Below are 15,387 nucleotides of genomic sequence, written 5' to 3'. Positions count from 1 at the left end.
CTATCTGGTCTATTGTGTCATTTAAAGCTTCTGTTTCCTTATTTATTTTCATTTTGGATGATCTGTCCATTGGTGTAAGTGAGGTGTTAAAGTCCCCCACTATTACTGTGTTACTGTCAATTTCCGCTTTTATGGCTGTTAGCAGTTGCCTTATGTGTTAAGGTGCTCCTATGTTGGGTGCATATATATTTATAATTTTCGTATCTTCTTCTTGGATTGATCTCTTAATCATTATGTAGTGTCCTTCCTTGTCTCTTGTAACATTCTTTATTTTAAAGTCTATTTTATCTGATATGAATATAGCTACTCCAGCTTTCTTTTGATTTCCATTTGCATAGGATATCTTTTTCCATCCCCTCAATTTCAGTCTGTATGTCCCTAGGTCTGAAGTGGGTCTCTTGTAGACAGCATATATATGGGTCTTGTTTTTTTATCCATTCAGCAAGCCTGTGTCTTTTGGTCGGAGCATTTAATCCATTCACGTTTAAGGTAATTATCGATATGTATGTTCCTATGACCATTTTCTTCATTGTTTTGGGTTTGTTTTTGTAGGTCCTTTTCTTCGCTTGTGTTTCCCACTAAGAGAAGTTCCTTTAGCATTTGTTGTAGAGCTGGTTTGGTGGTGCTGAATTCTCTTAGCTTTTGCTTGTCTGTAGAGCTTTTGATTTCTCCTTCGAATCTGAATGAGATCCTTGCCATGTAGAGTAATCTTGGTTGTAGGTTCTTCCCTTTCATCCCTTTAAGTATAGCATGCCACTCCCTTCTGGCTTGTAGGGTTTCTGCTGAGAAATCAGCTGGTAACCTTATGGGAATTCCCTTGTATCTTGTCATTTTTCCCTTGCTGCTTTCAATAATTTTTCTTTCTCTTTAATTTTTGCCCATTTGATTACTATGTGTCTCAGTGTGTTTCTCCTTGGGTTTATCCTGTATGGGGCTCGCTGCGCTTCCTGGACTTTGGTGGCTATTTCCTTTCCCATGTTAGGGAAGTTTTCAACTATAATCTCTTCAAATATTTTCTCTGGTCCTTTCTCTCTCTCTTGTCCTTTTGGGACCCTTATAATGCAAATGTTGTTGCGTTTAATGTTTTCCCAGAGGTCTCTTAGGCTGTCTTCATTTCTTTTCACCCTTTTTTCTTTAATCTGTTCTGCAGCAGTGAATTCCACCATTCTGTCTTCCAGGTCACTTATCCAGTCTTCTGCCTCAGTTATTCTGCTATTGATTCCTTCTAGTGTAGTTTTCATTTCAGTTATTGTATTGTTCATCTCTGTTTGTTTGTTCTTTAATTCTTCTAGGTCTTTGTTAAACATCTCTTGCATCTTCTCTATCTTTGCCTCCATTCTTTTTCCGAGGTCCTGGATCATCTTCACTATCATTATTCTGAATTCTTTTTCTGTAAGGTTGCCTATCTGCACTTCACTTAGTTGCTTTTCTGAGGTTTTATCTTGTTCCTTCATCTGGTACATACCCCTCTGCCTTTAATCTTGTCAATCTTTCTGTGAATGTGGTTTTTGTTCAACAGGCTGCCGGACTGTAGTTCTTCTTGCTTCTGCTGTCTGCCCTCTGCTGGATATGGCTATCTAAGAGGCTTGTGTAAGTTTACTGATGGGAGGGACTTGTGGTGGGTAGAGCTGGCTGTTGCTCTGGTGAGCAGAGCTCAGTAAAACTTTAATCTGCTTGACTGTTGATGGTTTGGGCTGGGTTCCCTCCCTGTCGGTTGTTTGCCCTGAGGCAACCCAACACTGGAGCCTACCTGGGCTCTTTGGTGGGGTTAATGACAGACTCTGGGAGGGCTCACGCCAAGGAGTACTTCCCAGAACTTCTGCTGCCAGTGTCCTTGTCCCCACAGTGAGCCACAGCCACCCCCCGCCTCTGCAGGAGACCCTCCAACACTAGCAGGTAGGTCTGGTTCAGTCTTCTCTGGAGTCACTGCTCCCTCCCCTGGGTCCCAATGCGCACACTACTTTGTGTGTGCCCTCCCACAGTGGAGTCTCTGTTTCCCCCAGTCCTGTCGAAGTCCTGCAATCAATTCCCACTAGGCTTCAAAGTCTGATTCTCTAGGACTTCCTCCTCCCGTTGCTAGACCCCCAGGTTGGGAAGCCTGACATGGGGCTCAGAACCTTCACTCCAGTGGGTGGACTTCTGTCACGTAAGTGTTCTCCAATCTGTTAGTCACCCACCCAGCAGTTACGGGATTTGATTTTACTGTGATTGTGCCCCTCCTACCGTCTCACTGTGGCTTCTCCTTTGTCTTTGGATGTGGGGTATCTTTTTTGGTGAGTTCCAGTGTCTTCCTGTCAGTGACTGTCCAGCAGCTAGTTGTGATTCTGGTGTTCTTGCAAGAGGGAGTGAGAGCGCGTCCTTCTACTCTGCCATCTTGGTTCCTCTCCAACTTCAAGTATTAAGTCTACATGGAAATTTTTTAAAGGTTATATTCAGAAGGATTCTCTGAGCAGATTATTCTTTTGTGTTATAGTACTGGATACACTAGTTGGGTTTGGGTTTTTTCCGTAATTTTGAACTACTAAATGAATATGGTTTTGTATGTTCATAATAGAAATGACAGGACCCTAAATGTTTCAAGGACTCAGCACCTAGCATGGTGGATAAGTACACAGCAGGTTAACTAATGAGTTGACTTAACCATAACTTCAGCTCATGATCTCTGGAAGGACAGTTGAAGAAACTGTGGCTGTTTGGCTTGGCAAAGATTTGGGGAGTGTGATAGCTGTCTTTAAGTATTTGAAGGGCTGGTGAGTGGAAAAGAAATTAGACTCTCTTAATATAGCCCAGTGAGAAAATCAGTAGGGCTAGTGACTAAGATTTCAGGGGAACAAATACTAGATAAATATAAAGTAAAACATTTAATTAGTAGAGAAATATATTGCCTTGTGAGATTGTGAGGCTATGACTGGAGGTCTTCAAACTTAGGCTAGACTTCCACTTGACAGGATGCTGAGTAAATGGAATTCAAGCATTGGATAGGTGGTTCTACCAGCTAACTAAGGGCTTTCCAATCCTGAGATTACATGATTCTATATTATATGGTTCTATGAAAGTGAAATGGAGTTGAAATAGCATACGTTACTCATTCAGAAAAAAAAAAATCTGTACATTCGAAATATCTAATAAATATTGAATTAGGAAATATAAAAAATAAAGAAAAATACTTGAAAGCACACTGTAAGATACTACTTAGAAGTGGCTTCAGGAAAACATCTTCCTTCCTGGTCATTAGCACTGGGAATAGGCCTGTCCTCAAACCCCAAAATGTAAAGTGCTCTTTACTTTTCACAGTATCTTTTTGCCATGGTCTCATCATGTGCTTCCAGAGCCATGGGGGAATAAGATTTGGATTGGGTTTCCCAGAAGCAAATATCAAAGTCTGTGTGGGCTTGACAGTTCATGAACTTCTCTAAACCTCAATTTCCTCATTTATGAAACAGTTGTTAATACCTATATTTTAGTGTTGTTGGAAAATTTTTTAAATAACATGTAAAGGGTTTAATATATAGTATATGTTCAATAACTGTAATATCAAACCATATCCCTGTGTAATTTTCCTACCTTCTTTTCCTTATAAACCACCAGACCAACCGATTATTTATAATTTATAAATAAATAAATTATTTATTATCTGGTATCTATTAGCTGACAGGCAATTGCATACTTTAGAAACCATTTATTTAATAGCTGCTAAGCCACACACTGGTGACCACAAGTGCCTGGTAGCCGAGACAGCTGTCAGTGACAGATAGCAGGACTGGTAAACAGATGCTATGATTGGTTTCGGTATGTTAGTGTGAAGAGGAAGTTGCTTTGAATGTGAAAGTTTGACTCGAAAATGTGTTGTGTGATTATGGTAGGGCGTTTAGGTGGAAATGCTGAGGTAGGCACAGTACCAAAGCTCTCCCATTAGGGCTGGAGATGCGGATGTGGGCGTCTCCTTCCTGGAGGAGATGGTTGAAGCTGTGAGATCTTGGTAAAGAGAATGTAGAAAGGACAGAAATGAGCCAAGGATCTAACCATGAGAAATGGCCACACGAAGAGAGGTATCCTTGTGTTTGGGAGGTCTGAGAAGGTAAAGTAAATTAGAAGACTAAGAATGAATCATCAATAATTGAAAGAGTAAGCATGGTAAAGGGCCTTGTCATGATGGAAGGTGCTAACCAGGGGTCTGAAGACTTGAGTTTTGTCTCTGGCTCTGCCTGAAAGTTATGTCTGCTGCCTCAACTCTATGTAAAACAAGGTAAATACATCCATGTCACTTATCTCACAGGAGTGTTATAAGAGTAAAATGAGTAGATGCGTGGGGAAATTGCTTGCAAACTATAGTATATCTATGCATAAAAGTAAGGCGATGATACTGATGTTAAGTTATAGATAACATTCTGTAATGACTTATGATGCCAGCTGTCCGGAGTTAGGCCAAACTTTACAAGTCACAGTCCTCTAAAAGACTGCCCTTACTTCATACACTAGCTGCAAGTTTGAGGGTTCCCAAGTCCTCCCACACTTCTGACCAGCTGGGTACAAATTTAGGGGTTTTCACTCTCCCCTCAGGTTCAATAATTCACTAGAATGACTCCTAGAATTCAAGAAAATGCTCTACTTACTATTGCAGCTTTTTTATAGCAAAAGGACACAAGCCAGAACCAGCCAAACAGGTTCCAAACATAAAACTTCTGTTGTCCTCAGGGATATATTACCCTCCACCCCCCAGCGCATCAGTGTGTGACAATATGCATCATATTGTCAGTGTGTGATAATGCTTATTGTGAACCAGGAAAACTCACCTGATCCTCAGTGCCCATAGTTTGTACTGAGGCTTCATTACTTGGGCATGATGGATAGGCCACATGATTGAACTCAGTCTCCTCCTCCCAACGCTCCAGTCACATGATTGGTCTTTCTGATTTGGCCATTCCCCATTCTGAATCACTCATTACCACAAACTAAATAGGGTCCCATCACGAGTCACCTCATTATCATAAATTATTAGGCATGGTCTGAGGGACCCACCGTGAATTGCTGTTAATTCAAGGGGTTAGAGGCTACCTCCCAGGAATGGGAAAAAGACTAACCAAATTCTTTATTACACACACTCTGAAGTGTTGCAACTGTAAGAGAAAATGAGGCATGGGAAAATTCCATTGAGTTGAGGGATTTTGAGGCTTCTGATAATCTTGTAAGGAGCAGTTTTAACAGAGAGGTATGGCTGAAAGCCAAATTAGAATTTGCTAAAAACTGGGTAGAAAGGTGAGAAAGAGGGAAGCAAATATAGAGTGGGACATTCAATTCAGTTAATATATTACAAATCAGAAAGATAAGCAGTTGACTGGAAGGGTTTGCATTACTATTCCCTTTAGAGAAAAGAGCTGGATTTATCCTGGTTGTCCTGTGCCCAGGAGCCTGCAACATCTCGAGTTCCTTCTCACACTGTGTCAAATTAGGAAGGCCAGTATAGGAAATTGTAAAATGGCAGTGCTGTCTTTAAATTTTTATTTAAAGGGCAGTGAAATAGACCAAGACTGAATAGAAGTGTATATATGACAAGTTTATGCAAAAAACCTTCTAATTTAATTGTCAATTATCTCCTTTATTCAGAAATAACTTTTGTCTATCATCTCTGTCTTGTCTGTTTTGTTTGAATTAGGGGAGTAACTGCTTTGTTTTTTTTTGTTTTTGTTTCTACATAATTGGTTTCAATAAGAGTTTCTTGGCACTCCTAAAAGACTTTAACTATATACAAAATGCCCTTTTTGCTCTTTTTATCATTTTTATATATTTTCAATACAAAAGATAAAATAGACAGCAAAATGAAGCAAAAGGAAGACAATTATTTATAGCATCAGTAAATCAACAGTAAGAAAAACCACAGGGGTATGGGCTGCTGGCGGCCAGCTCTAACTTCACTTATTGCATAGATTAAAAACATATATTTGTCACACATTTTACTATCATGTAGACCCAGTAGTGCTTTAAAAATTATATTTATGGGTCATTTTCTTCTCCTGTCAAAGTAATGGCATTGCTGGGGTGAAACAAACAGCTACTTAGTAGGTCAAAGTAATAGTTAAGAGCAAAAGGTAAAGAATTGTAGGGAGAGATCAAATTTCAGGAAGACTGAAGAGATGCAGTCAATTTAGAACACCAGAGTTCTATATTCTTCCTCCTGTCAAAGCTGCCACAGGCTCACCATTGACCACAAAAGGCAGGAGCTCAATTTTATATTTCATCTGAGAGTTGGCACTTCTGAGAAGCCAGTGCCCATTAGAACCACAATGTGATGGAGGATCAATACCGACTTAAAGGGAATAATGCCTCTTTCTGAACCATAACTGAGATTTCCTGTAGCAGAGAGGGTTTTCCCCAAGGGCTGTCAGCCAGGGCCTTAGCCTTGCCTTCTTAGCTCAGGAAGCATAACAGCTGTTGGCTGAAATATTTTCTCATTTAGATGCCAAGTTGTATATGTTTATATTTTCATTTTTGTCAGCAACTTTCCCGGTTCCTATGTCTTTTGTGTTACTTAAGAAACAATGCAGGGACTTCCCTGATGGCCCGGTGGTTAAGAATCTGCCTGCCAATGCAGGGGACACGGGTTCGAGCCCTGGTCCGGGAGGATCCCACATGCCGCAGAGCAACTAAGCCCGTGTGCCACAACTACTGAAGCCCGCGCTCTAGAGCCTGCGAGCCACAACTACTGAGCCCACGTGCCACCACTACTGAAGCCTTTGTGCCTAGAGCCCATGCTCCACAACAAGAGAAGCCACCACAATGAGAAGCCCGTGCACCACAAAGAAGAGGAGCTCCCGCTCGCTGCAACTAGAGAAAGCCCGCGCACAACAACGAAGACCCAACGCAGCCAAAAATAAATAAATAAATAAATTTATTTTTTTTAAAAAAAGAAACAATGCAAAAGTTAGCTTAGGATGGTGGGTTTGGGGGTGGTTTTTTGTTTGTTTGTTTTTAGCTTTCTTTGTCATCCAAATCTGTAGTCTGCCAAGGTCATGTGGGATCCAGCCCCGGATGTGGTTTAAGTCTTTTATTCTCTCTCTCTCTCTCTCTCTTTTTTAAGTCTACTGGGTTCTCTGTATTTGAGAGCCATTCAACTTTTCAACAATTTTCAACTTTTCATTTAATTTCAGGAAAAAGCTGTTGTGGGACTCCAGAATCAATTCTTATAGTAAGAATCATATGAGGAATTAAATTGAAATAAGTGAGTTTTCCTATCTTAAAGGAAAACAGCATGTATTCTCACCCTGTTTAATATTTCCACAGAACCATAAATACAAGATGTGTGGATTGGATTCCCTTACTGACCTAGCACTAAGAAAGGCAGCTGGTCCTTGCCCATCTGTACTCCAATCACCAGGGGCCTGGATATTGGCAATAGTCCTAGATAGATCATACTTCTCTTCACAGACGTCAATTATAGTGTCTTAAAGACAAAAAAAAAAAAAAAAAAGCCTTGGATTCAATTCATAAAACAATAGCACAATCTTCCTATCTTTGGAGAGTTAAGCAATCATTCTACTTTGCCTTAATGTTTTTTGTTTCCATTTAAAAATGTGTATTGGTAAGGATTTGACTTGAGGGGAAATAGAAAATTCTTCTCTTTTTATTGACACCCAGCTTTATCTTCCACTGAAAGAGTCCATGTGTCCAAGTGTGTCATCTTGTATTTGGAACTACTTTCATATAAAAAAGGTTATGAGCCCACTGGCCTCCAATTACAATTTATTTCATACCTCTGAACACCTATATAGGGTTTTCGCCAACTCACAGGGTTGTGGTATCCCCCTGATGTTTGAAGTGAACTATTTATAAACTAAGTGCATGTTTTTATGTAGAATTTGGGTCTCCAGTTCAACCCACATGAAACCACTAATAGTGGACTCTTAAAATAATAGTAATGGCAAAAGTCACCTGGCCTTGAACCAACACTGTAATAAAATTTCTGTATAAAATTGAACTTGCAACTTGAGAGCTTTCTCTACTTGTAAACATTTTCTCTAGTTTGCAGTGGGACAGGAGATTCATTCTCCAACCCAATTTCATTTGTCATTTTACAGTTTAGGGTGTGACTCCCTCAGTTCCACAGTTTGGGCCTCCCAAGGCTGGGGACCCAGATGGGGGTTGTTGGGATGCTGAGAGATAAATGTGAGGGCTGGAGTGAAGAAGTGTTATCTAGGAATTTCTAACAGCTATAAGCTCATTCTAAAATAAGCCCCTTACTTTCTTTTTTATTTCTTCAGTGGTCTCAGGAATGACCTCTTTCCATTTTATACTATCTTGTCTATTGCTTCTCATGAAAGATTCTCCACCTAAAACCACAGAAGAGTTACATGCCAGCTTGGTTTTTCTTCTAATTATTTTGTCCCTAAAGCTAGCCCACAACTATCTGGAGTTTTCTCAATAGGGTAGAAACACTTTTGCCTGCATTGGCCACCCATTGTTACCCACCTAAGGGTCCAAAGAAGTTCAAAGAGCAAACAGTAAAGAAAAACCCATAGGTCGAGTAAAGGAGGACAAAAATATCCAAGTGAGTATACAGGTCTTGTTTTTGGCAACACTAGTTTATTAGTGACCTTGACGAGAGCTGTTTCAGAAGAGTAAAGTGTCAAAAGCATGATCGGAGTGAGTTCAAGAGAAAAATGGGAAGAGAGGAAATGAGACAGTAGTATGGGCAATTCTTCTGAGATGTTTTGCTACAAAGGCAGTCAACAATGGAAGCAGTAAATGGAGCAAGATGTGGAATCAAATAGAGGTTTTTTTTTTTTCTCTAAAGGTTGGGACTGTTACTACATAGTACTTATATGCTGAGGAGAATGATTGCATGAAGAAGGAAACCTTTACAGTGCAGTAGAGAGAGGGCACAGCTGCCAGAGGGATGGACAAGCTGGCACCCACCTTGAGGGTTTGGTTGTCCTCAGAGGGGAGCACAGGAGATCCCCAGGAGGGAAGAAGTGGGCGTGCCTGCAATCAGCAGATAGGTGTCGGGGCACAGGAAGCTTATGGGGGTTCTCTTCTGATTGCTTCTATGAGTGAGTGAAATGAGAGTGAAGGAGAACAGGTTGGACATTTGATGGGAGAGAAGAAGGGCTGAAAGGGTTGTCTAGGAGAATGGACAATGAGTGCTAGGAAACTGTAGTGGATAAAGGTCGAACTTGAAGTTCTCAGTCAGGAACTTAAGTAATACCAGGAGAGAAAAGGAGTCTATGTGTGACCTTGGAGATACAGTGCTGAGGTAGTTTACATAAGTATACTATCTGCTTTACAAAGTTATTGGGCGTATTAAATGTGTCAGAAAGCATTTTGAAGTATAAGTACAGGATATCGTTATTATGAAAGTTAGCTTTGAATTACTTAGCACTTTTTCTTGGCAAAAAGCTTTTTAAATTTCTTTAAGACAGCCTTACTATCTCCAGAGACAGCATTTGGCTTCTGCCACTGATTTACTCAGTAACTAAGTCTAAGCAAATGACTTAACTTCCTTTTGCTTTTTACCTCTCAATCTATAAAATGACGGTGGCAATGTTTCAAGTGCAACAGATGCTTTAGAAATAAAGGTGCTACATAAATACAAGCTATTAATAGAATGGCTTTCATCTCTCATGGGTATGGTCACCAGAAAGTCAGAACGGTCAGAGCATCTGAACAAGCCTTGGGTGGTAGAAGCCTCCCTTGGAAAGCTTGGAGGGAGGTACCTCAAAGGAGGTGTCACCCACATCCTTTCCTTTAGTTCTCTTGGAGATTGATTATTAGAACCTGAGACTCAAAGAGGTGAGATAACTTGTTAGGGCCAAGGGGTTGGATTTCAACCCAGATTTACCTTAAAATCCCATGCTCTTTTCACTTTGCCACATGTGGAATTGGGCTTGATACATTATAGCCAGGGAAGGTGTGTAATACTTTATTTATGTATATTACAGACCCATATTTTAGCCAATTTAATCTCTTCTCTGTCATCAAAAATGTAATGAGAGTTGCCCAGCGGCAGAATAAACTAGTTTGTTGGAGATATCATCATGATGGAGTCGTTTACAAGAAATCAAATGACAAGAAAAGGTAGGAACGTTTTTGGGGAAGGAGCAGTGAGCTGACTAAAAATTTGCACTTAGCTACGATGCAGTTTTCAAACACCTTGGGGCAGGAGAGTGGGTGCTAGAAAAAAAATAAATTTGTACAGTCATGGAAACTGTAGGAATAGAGTGTCAGCTGTGCTTTTTTACTGCAAACATGATATGTACATTATAAACTATAGAGCATAAGAGGCTCTAAGAGAAAGTCACTGAACTGTTAGTAACTTCTGAGTAACAATTGCCCACCTGATAGGGAAGATGATGATAGGAAAAGTGTATTTATTTTCTTCCAAGAGCTAAAAAGTGATCAGACTTCTAAAATTTGTTGAGATTGTCCAGGAAAGTGTGTAAAATACTCATCCATCACCGGAAGCCCCTGGTCAGGAAATGACAGTGCAGTAAATATCTTCAGCAGCCACCTTTTAATGTACAAGCTATTTTCGGTTGGAATTTTCAGCACTCACATAAAACACACTGTCATGAGTGACTGCTTCTGCTCCAAAGTCATCACTACCGGGATAATGGAACATCTCTCTGCAAATAACCAAAAAACTTTAAATGTCATGTCAAGTTTGTTGAAGCCATTTTCAAGCTCTGTTCAAGGTTACATGAATATTGAGGGTGTCTGGTTTTTTTTTTTAAATTTGAGATCTACGAGAGAGATCACTCATAAGGTTGTGCAATGTGAGAGTCAAGTTAATTAAAAGAAAATCTGTTGCTCTTTGGGAAAGTCAATCAGCTAGCACCATTTAGCCGTTAGCTATTACACCTCTCTCCTCACAGCCTGGATAAGTCCGGATCACTGTCACTTACCAATGAAAGAATATATATGTGTGTATAGGTTACAGGTCTGTATGAATATATGTGTACGTATTTGGCAAATTATGACATTATTTTGATTTGCTAGGAAGTTTTAACAATTTGCCTGCCAAATTCAGTATTTTTTTTAAAAGAAAGCATTGAATTTTAAAATTCCTATTAGAAACTTTCCTCCTTGGATTTGTTTGAAAAGGAAATTAATCTTTTTATTATTCAGACTAACATCTGTCTTGGCTCATAGAGTGTGGAAATAAATTCTTTGCCCAATGCATATTTACTGAGCATCCACTGTGCTCCACGGCCATCCTAGGCACCGACATTACAGCAGTATTTAGAACAATGTCCTTGCTATCTCAGAGCTTACATTCTAGTGAAGAGATAGACAACAGACAAGTAAACAAGTATATGATGTGTCCGGTGGTTATAAGTTCTGTGAAGGGAAAGATGAGTGTAAGAATATAGAGCGATGAAAAGGGGAGTGCTATTTTAGATGGATGGTCAGAGACAGCCTCTCTCGATAGCACTTGAGCAGAGACCTAAATGAAATGCAGAACCAAGCCTTGCTAATAACTGAGTGATGGGCATTTCAGGCACAGAAGAAGTAGGAAATAAGTATTAATGCTAATGAAATAGTTGTCTATTTATATTTTTTAGCTTATTCTTAACCTCTGCATGTTTATTTTAAATCTACCTTATTCTTTTGAATATTTTTTAGTTTAGTCTGTCTAAGAGGACTTGTTTGTTGAGAATAATTACTTTAATGTTTCGTAATGTGCACAGTGCTTGCTTATCACAGTGATAAGTTTTACGTTTCTTTCTTCCTTACTGTAGAAAATCAGAAGTTGCAGTTGACAGAAGGGTCACATTCACACTACAGTATCAATTGCAGCTCAACAAGGACTGCAGTCACCAAGGAGCTTAATTATAATCTAGACACTCACACGTCTACCGAGAGGATCAAGGCAGCTGAGAAGAAGGAAGCCTGTAATGTAGAAAGCAACAGAAAAAAGGAAATGGAACTTCTTGGCTCGGTTTCTAAAAACGAATCCATTCCCGAAGTTGAAGCCCTGCTGGCAAGATTACGAGCTTTATAAATTAAAGTGGTAAAAATGATTAAGCCAAATATAAAGCCATGCTCTAAGCTATACCACTTGAAAAAATTGCTTCTTATATAAGTGACTTTATATGGTTTTAAATTATGATATATATTAGAAAAATAAAACTCAATACATGATTGCAGTGCTTTTCCTATGTACTTGAGGTCTTGGCTTACTCAAGATTGTAATAGGCTTTAATGCTTTTTTTGTCTCCTGGTGTTCATGTGTTCTGTATTTGGTGGTAGAATTTTTATATAATGCTTTAGAGAGCAGGTAGGTGACCATGTGTTCAGCAGTGTGTCCTTAAGAAAATACCATCTTCCCAAGTCACTGTAATTTTTACTTTAGTATTTTCCAACATTAATGAACATCAAATCATCAACCTCAGGTCTTGCTACATACCCATGTATATTTTGTTTATGTTATTTATATAGGCCCAGGTTTCTCTTTAATTGGGATCTGTATGCTATCAGCATAGCACGGAAAACATAAAACTGAATATAACAGCTATGAGGAAATGATTGGTAAGCTCATTATCATCATTGTTGAATTCATGTTAATTAGACCCTGTAGGAGACTATACAGAAATTGAACACAGTTCCAAGAATGATAAATAGGAATATATGCTCTCTCTTTGCAAAATGTACATGCCTTTGTATAAAGTGGATGTACACAGTATTACAGTGCTGCCGAAACTCTTAGCCAGGAGAGCATTACCCCCGCGCCACCCCGCCCCCGCCCGGTAATTATGACTCTAGGACGGAATTGCCATTTTGAAACTTCCCAAGTAAGGAATTTTTTAATTTCTGTGAACAAATTTGAAATTGCAGATTCCCTGATCTGACAATCAATAACTTTAACAAAGATCTGAAGTGTTTCAAGGAAAGATTTCCTATGCAAATGTTGCAATTTTACCTCATTGGGGGCATGAAATTAACTCTGTTAATTCTATATCAAAGAAAATAAACTTGTTACTTGCACTAAATGAAAAAAATTGCTTCTTTTTTTTTTGTAGTTACCATATTCCATGGATTAGCTGGAAACAGACTGTGCTCTGCAGTCTATCTAAGCATCTCTTCTGCTTTATGACGTACAATAAGCAAGTGGCTGTTCTTTTACCTCCAGTTAAAAAGCAGTAACATGGAACTAGTCTGCGAGGTCCACTGCCTTTTATTTCCTTGTTTAAGTTGTCACCTCCTTTCAGCTCCAAGTTAATAAAGTTAATTAATTAGAACTATGAGCCAGGCCCTGGTTATAGACATTGGGGAACAGAGTGTTATCCACAGCCAAGGTGGGAATAAATTGTTCTCGTCTGTATTGCTGAAATGTGCATTTTGCCCTCCAGTTGCAATTCCTGTTTTCCTGAGAGCAAATCTTAAAAATGAGGAAAGGTGAAGGACATTTATACATTTAAGCAGGTGGAAGCCCTAAGCACAAGGAAAGAAGTTAAATGAAGGAATTCTGACTGTTCTTATCATAATTTCGCAAAGACTTGGGATTTTCAGAAATAAAACTGAAATTCAACCCAGTAGTTTGGACACACCAGATGGCAGGTAAATACTCTGTCAACTTAGGGCTGGGGAGCAGACACAGGGGAGAAGCAGCCTGACCAGTAAAGGGAAGTGAAGATGACACAACCTCCCAGGGGCGGAGGAAGGCAGGGAAGTCCCGAAGCTGAGCAATCAGCCCCCAGAGCATCTGTCTGCAGAGGCTGAAGGACAGCCTTCAGGCGAGGGCCAGGAGCCGGGAACTGTACACACCTGTACTGCCTCGCCCTCTCTGAGGGAGCCAGTTCTGAACAGGCCTGAATAGGAGGGCTATAGCTATGAGGAGGAAAGCACAAAACAAAGAGTTGACAGAGGTAAGAGCCAACCAAGAAACATTGGTTTCTGTTGCAGATATTTCTTTCAACAATAGACGGGGGTTATAATTAGGGTTTTAAAATTCCTAATATTCCTTTAGTCAACTACAGATGGAAACTGTAGAGATGACCTTTAATTTGAAGGCAGACATTGAGGTACAAGTGTGTGTTTCTGAGCAAACAGATTTTGTTCATTTGAATTAGTGGATAAAAGGCACACTGGTCGGTGCTTTGGTGAGGAAGCCCCATCCAGGCTAGTGACAAGCCCCTAATAGATTCCCTTCCCCTTTCTCTCACGTCAGGGGAGAGAATTTGGCAAGAACACAGACAGCTAAGTGATCACTGAGTGGTCCAAAAGCAAAAACTTGTTGCTAACAAGTTTCCCAATCAAATATTTAAAGTAATTTAAAAATAAGGGGGCAATCTAATCATATATGCATGTATGTCCTTTTCTTAACATACTCAAATATTTAAACAAAATGGGCCAAACACCTAGTGTTTATATGAGGAAGTAAACATTTCAGTAATTTATATGAAAAAAATTCTGCTAAATCTAGAAAATGCAATTATTTATACCAAGTAACTCCAAAACTCTTTTAGTTGTTACCATACAACTAAAATCATTATTCAAAAACAGGAGTTATTCATGACTTCAAAATGTTAGTTTAGCCGCAAATGATTATTTCCTGGGTGATTCGTTCTCATTTTAAAGTATCATAATCCAATGTAGATCTGAGTTTACTAGTTAGAAACTAAATCTATAATGTACATATCTGTGCTACATTTCATCTTATTAATTAAACTTTCATTTATAGATAAAACGGGTGGGCTGGGAGCATATTTGGTGATTAGTTTTGTGACAACCTTTTGTACAGAATGTAACTTTTGGAAAGTTGTAAGTCCTAATATAAACTGCTAATATGAATGAAAATTTTAAAAAGTGGCATTCATTGTCTTTTTCTTCATATTAATTATTAAAAATTTTGAGATCCAGGATTTGTAGCTGGCAGTGACCCGGTCCTCATTTTTGTCTGGTGAATTGTTGAATGGTAGCTGTTACATGCCCTTGCCAGGCATGACTGTTCTTAAAATACGTCCTAGAGCCAAACTGTTCAACCATTTTGCTCAAGAGCTACTGTTTAGCAAAACACGTGGAGCTGCCAAAGAACCACAGAGACTGGATGGCATTTCAGAATTGAATCCAAATCTCCCTATAAAATGAAAATAATGGAACCTTAAACCATAAAAATTCATGATTCCTAAATAGACCATTGCCTTTTAAAATAGGTATGAAGGAAGAGGTTACAGCTAGGGTGGGGGTGGGGTTTGAGGTAGAATGAAAGTTAGCTGTGCCCCTAATTAGGGTTTGGCTGTGGTAGTCTCTTCGTCTCCTACTCACCTAGTTAGAGTTGAGTGTCACATTTGTCTGCAACCATACTCTCCCTTCAGCATCTCCAAGAGACAAGAACTTAAAAGGAATCTTAATTTATTTCAGGAAACCTTAAAATGGTAGATTTTTTCCCCTCTA

The 15,387-nt window shown here is 39.3% G+C and overlaps 1 protein-coding gene across 2 annotated transcripts in view; it reads left to right on the top strand.

Annotated features, from left to right (window-relative positions):
- The window catches only part of DIAPH3 (diaphanous related formin 3), a 563,950-nt gene extending 549,127 nt beyond the window's left edge, over positions 1 to 14,823 (top strand). For both annotated transcript variants that reach the window (XM_036831862.1, XM_036831861.1), the window contains one exon: positions 11,733 to 14,823. In XM_036831862.1, the coding sequence (XP_036687757.1) occupies positions 11,733 to 11,995 (263 nt within the window). In that variant the 3' untranslated portion in view covers positions 11,996 to 14,823. The remainder of the gene's footprint in view (positions 1 to 11,732) is intronic.
- The last annotated feature ends 564 nt before the right edge of the window (positions 14,824 to 15,387 follow it).

This window comes from Balaenoptera musculus, chromosome 18 (genome assembly GCF_009873245.2).
Source record: "Balaenoptera musculus isolate JJ_BM4_2016_0621 chromosome 18, mBalMus1.pri.v3, whole genome shotgun sequence".
In the NCBI taxonomy this organism is placed as follows: Eukaryota; Metazoa; Chordata; class Mammalia; order Artiodactyla; family Balaenopteridae; genus Balaenoptera; species Balaenoptera musculus.
This window is presented reverse-complemented; position numbering and strand designations above follow the sequence as displayed.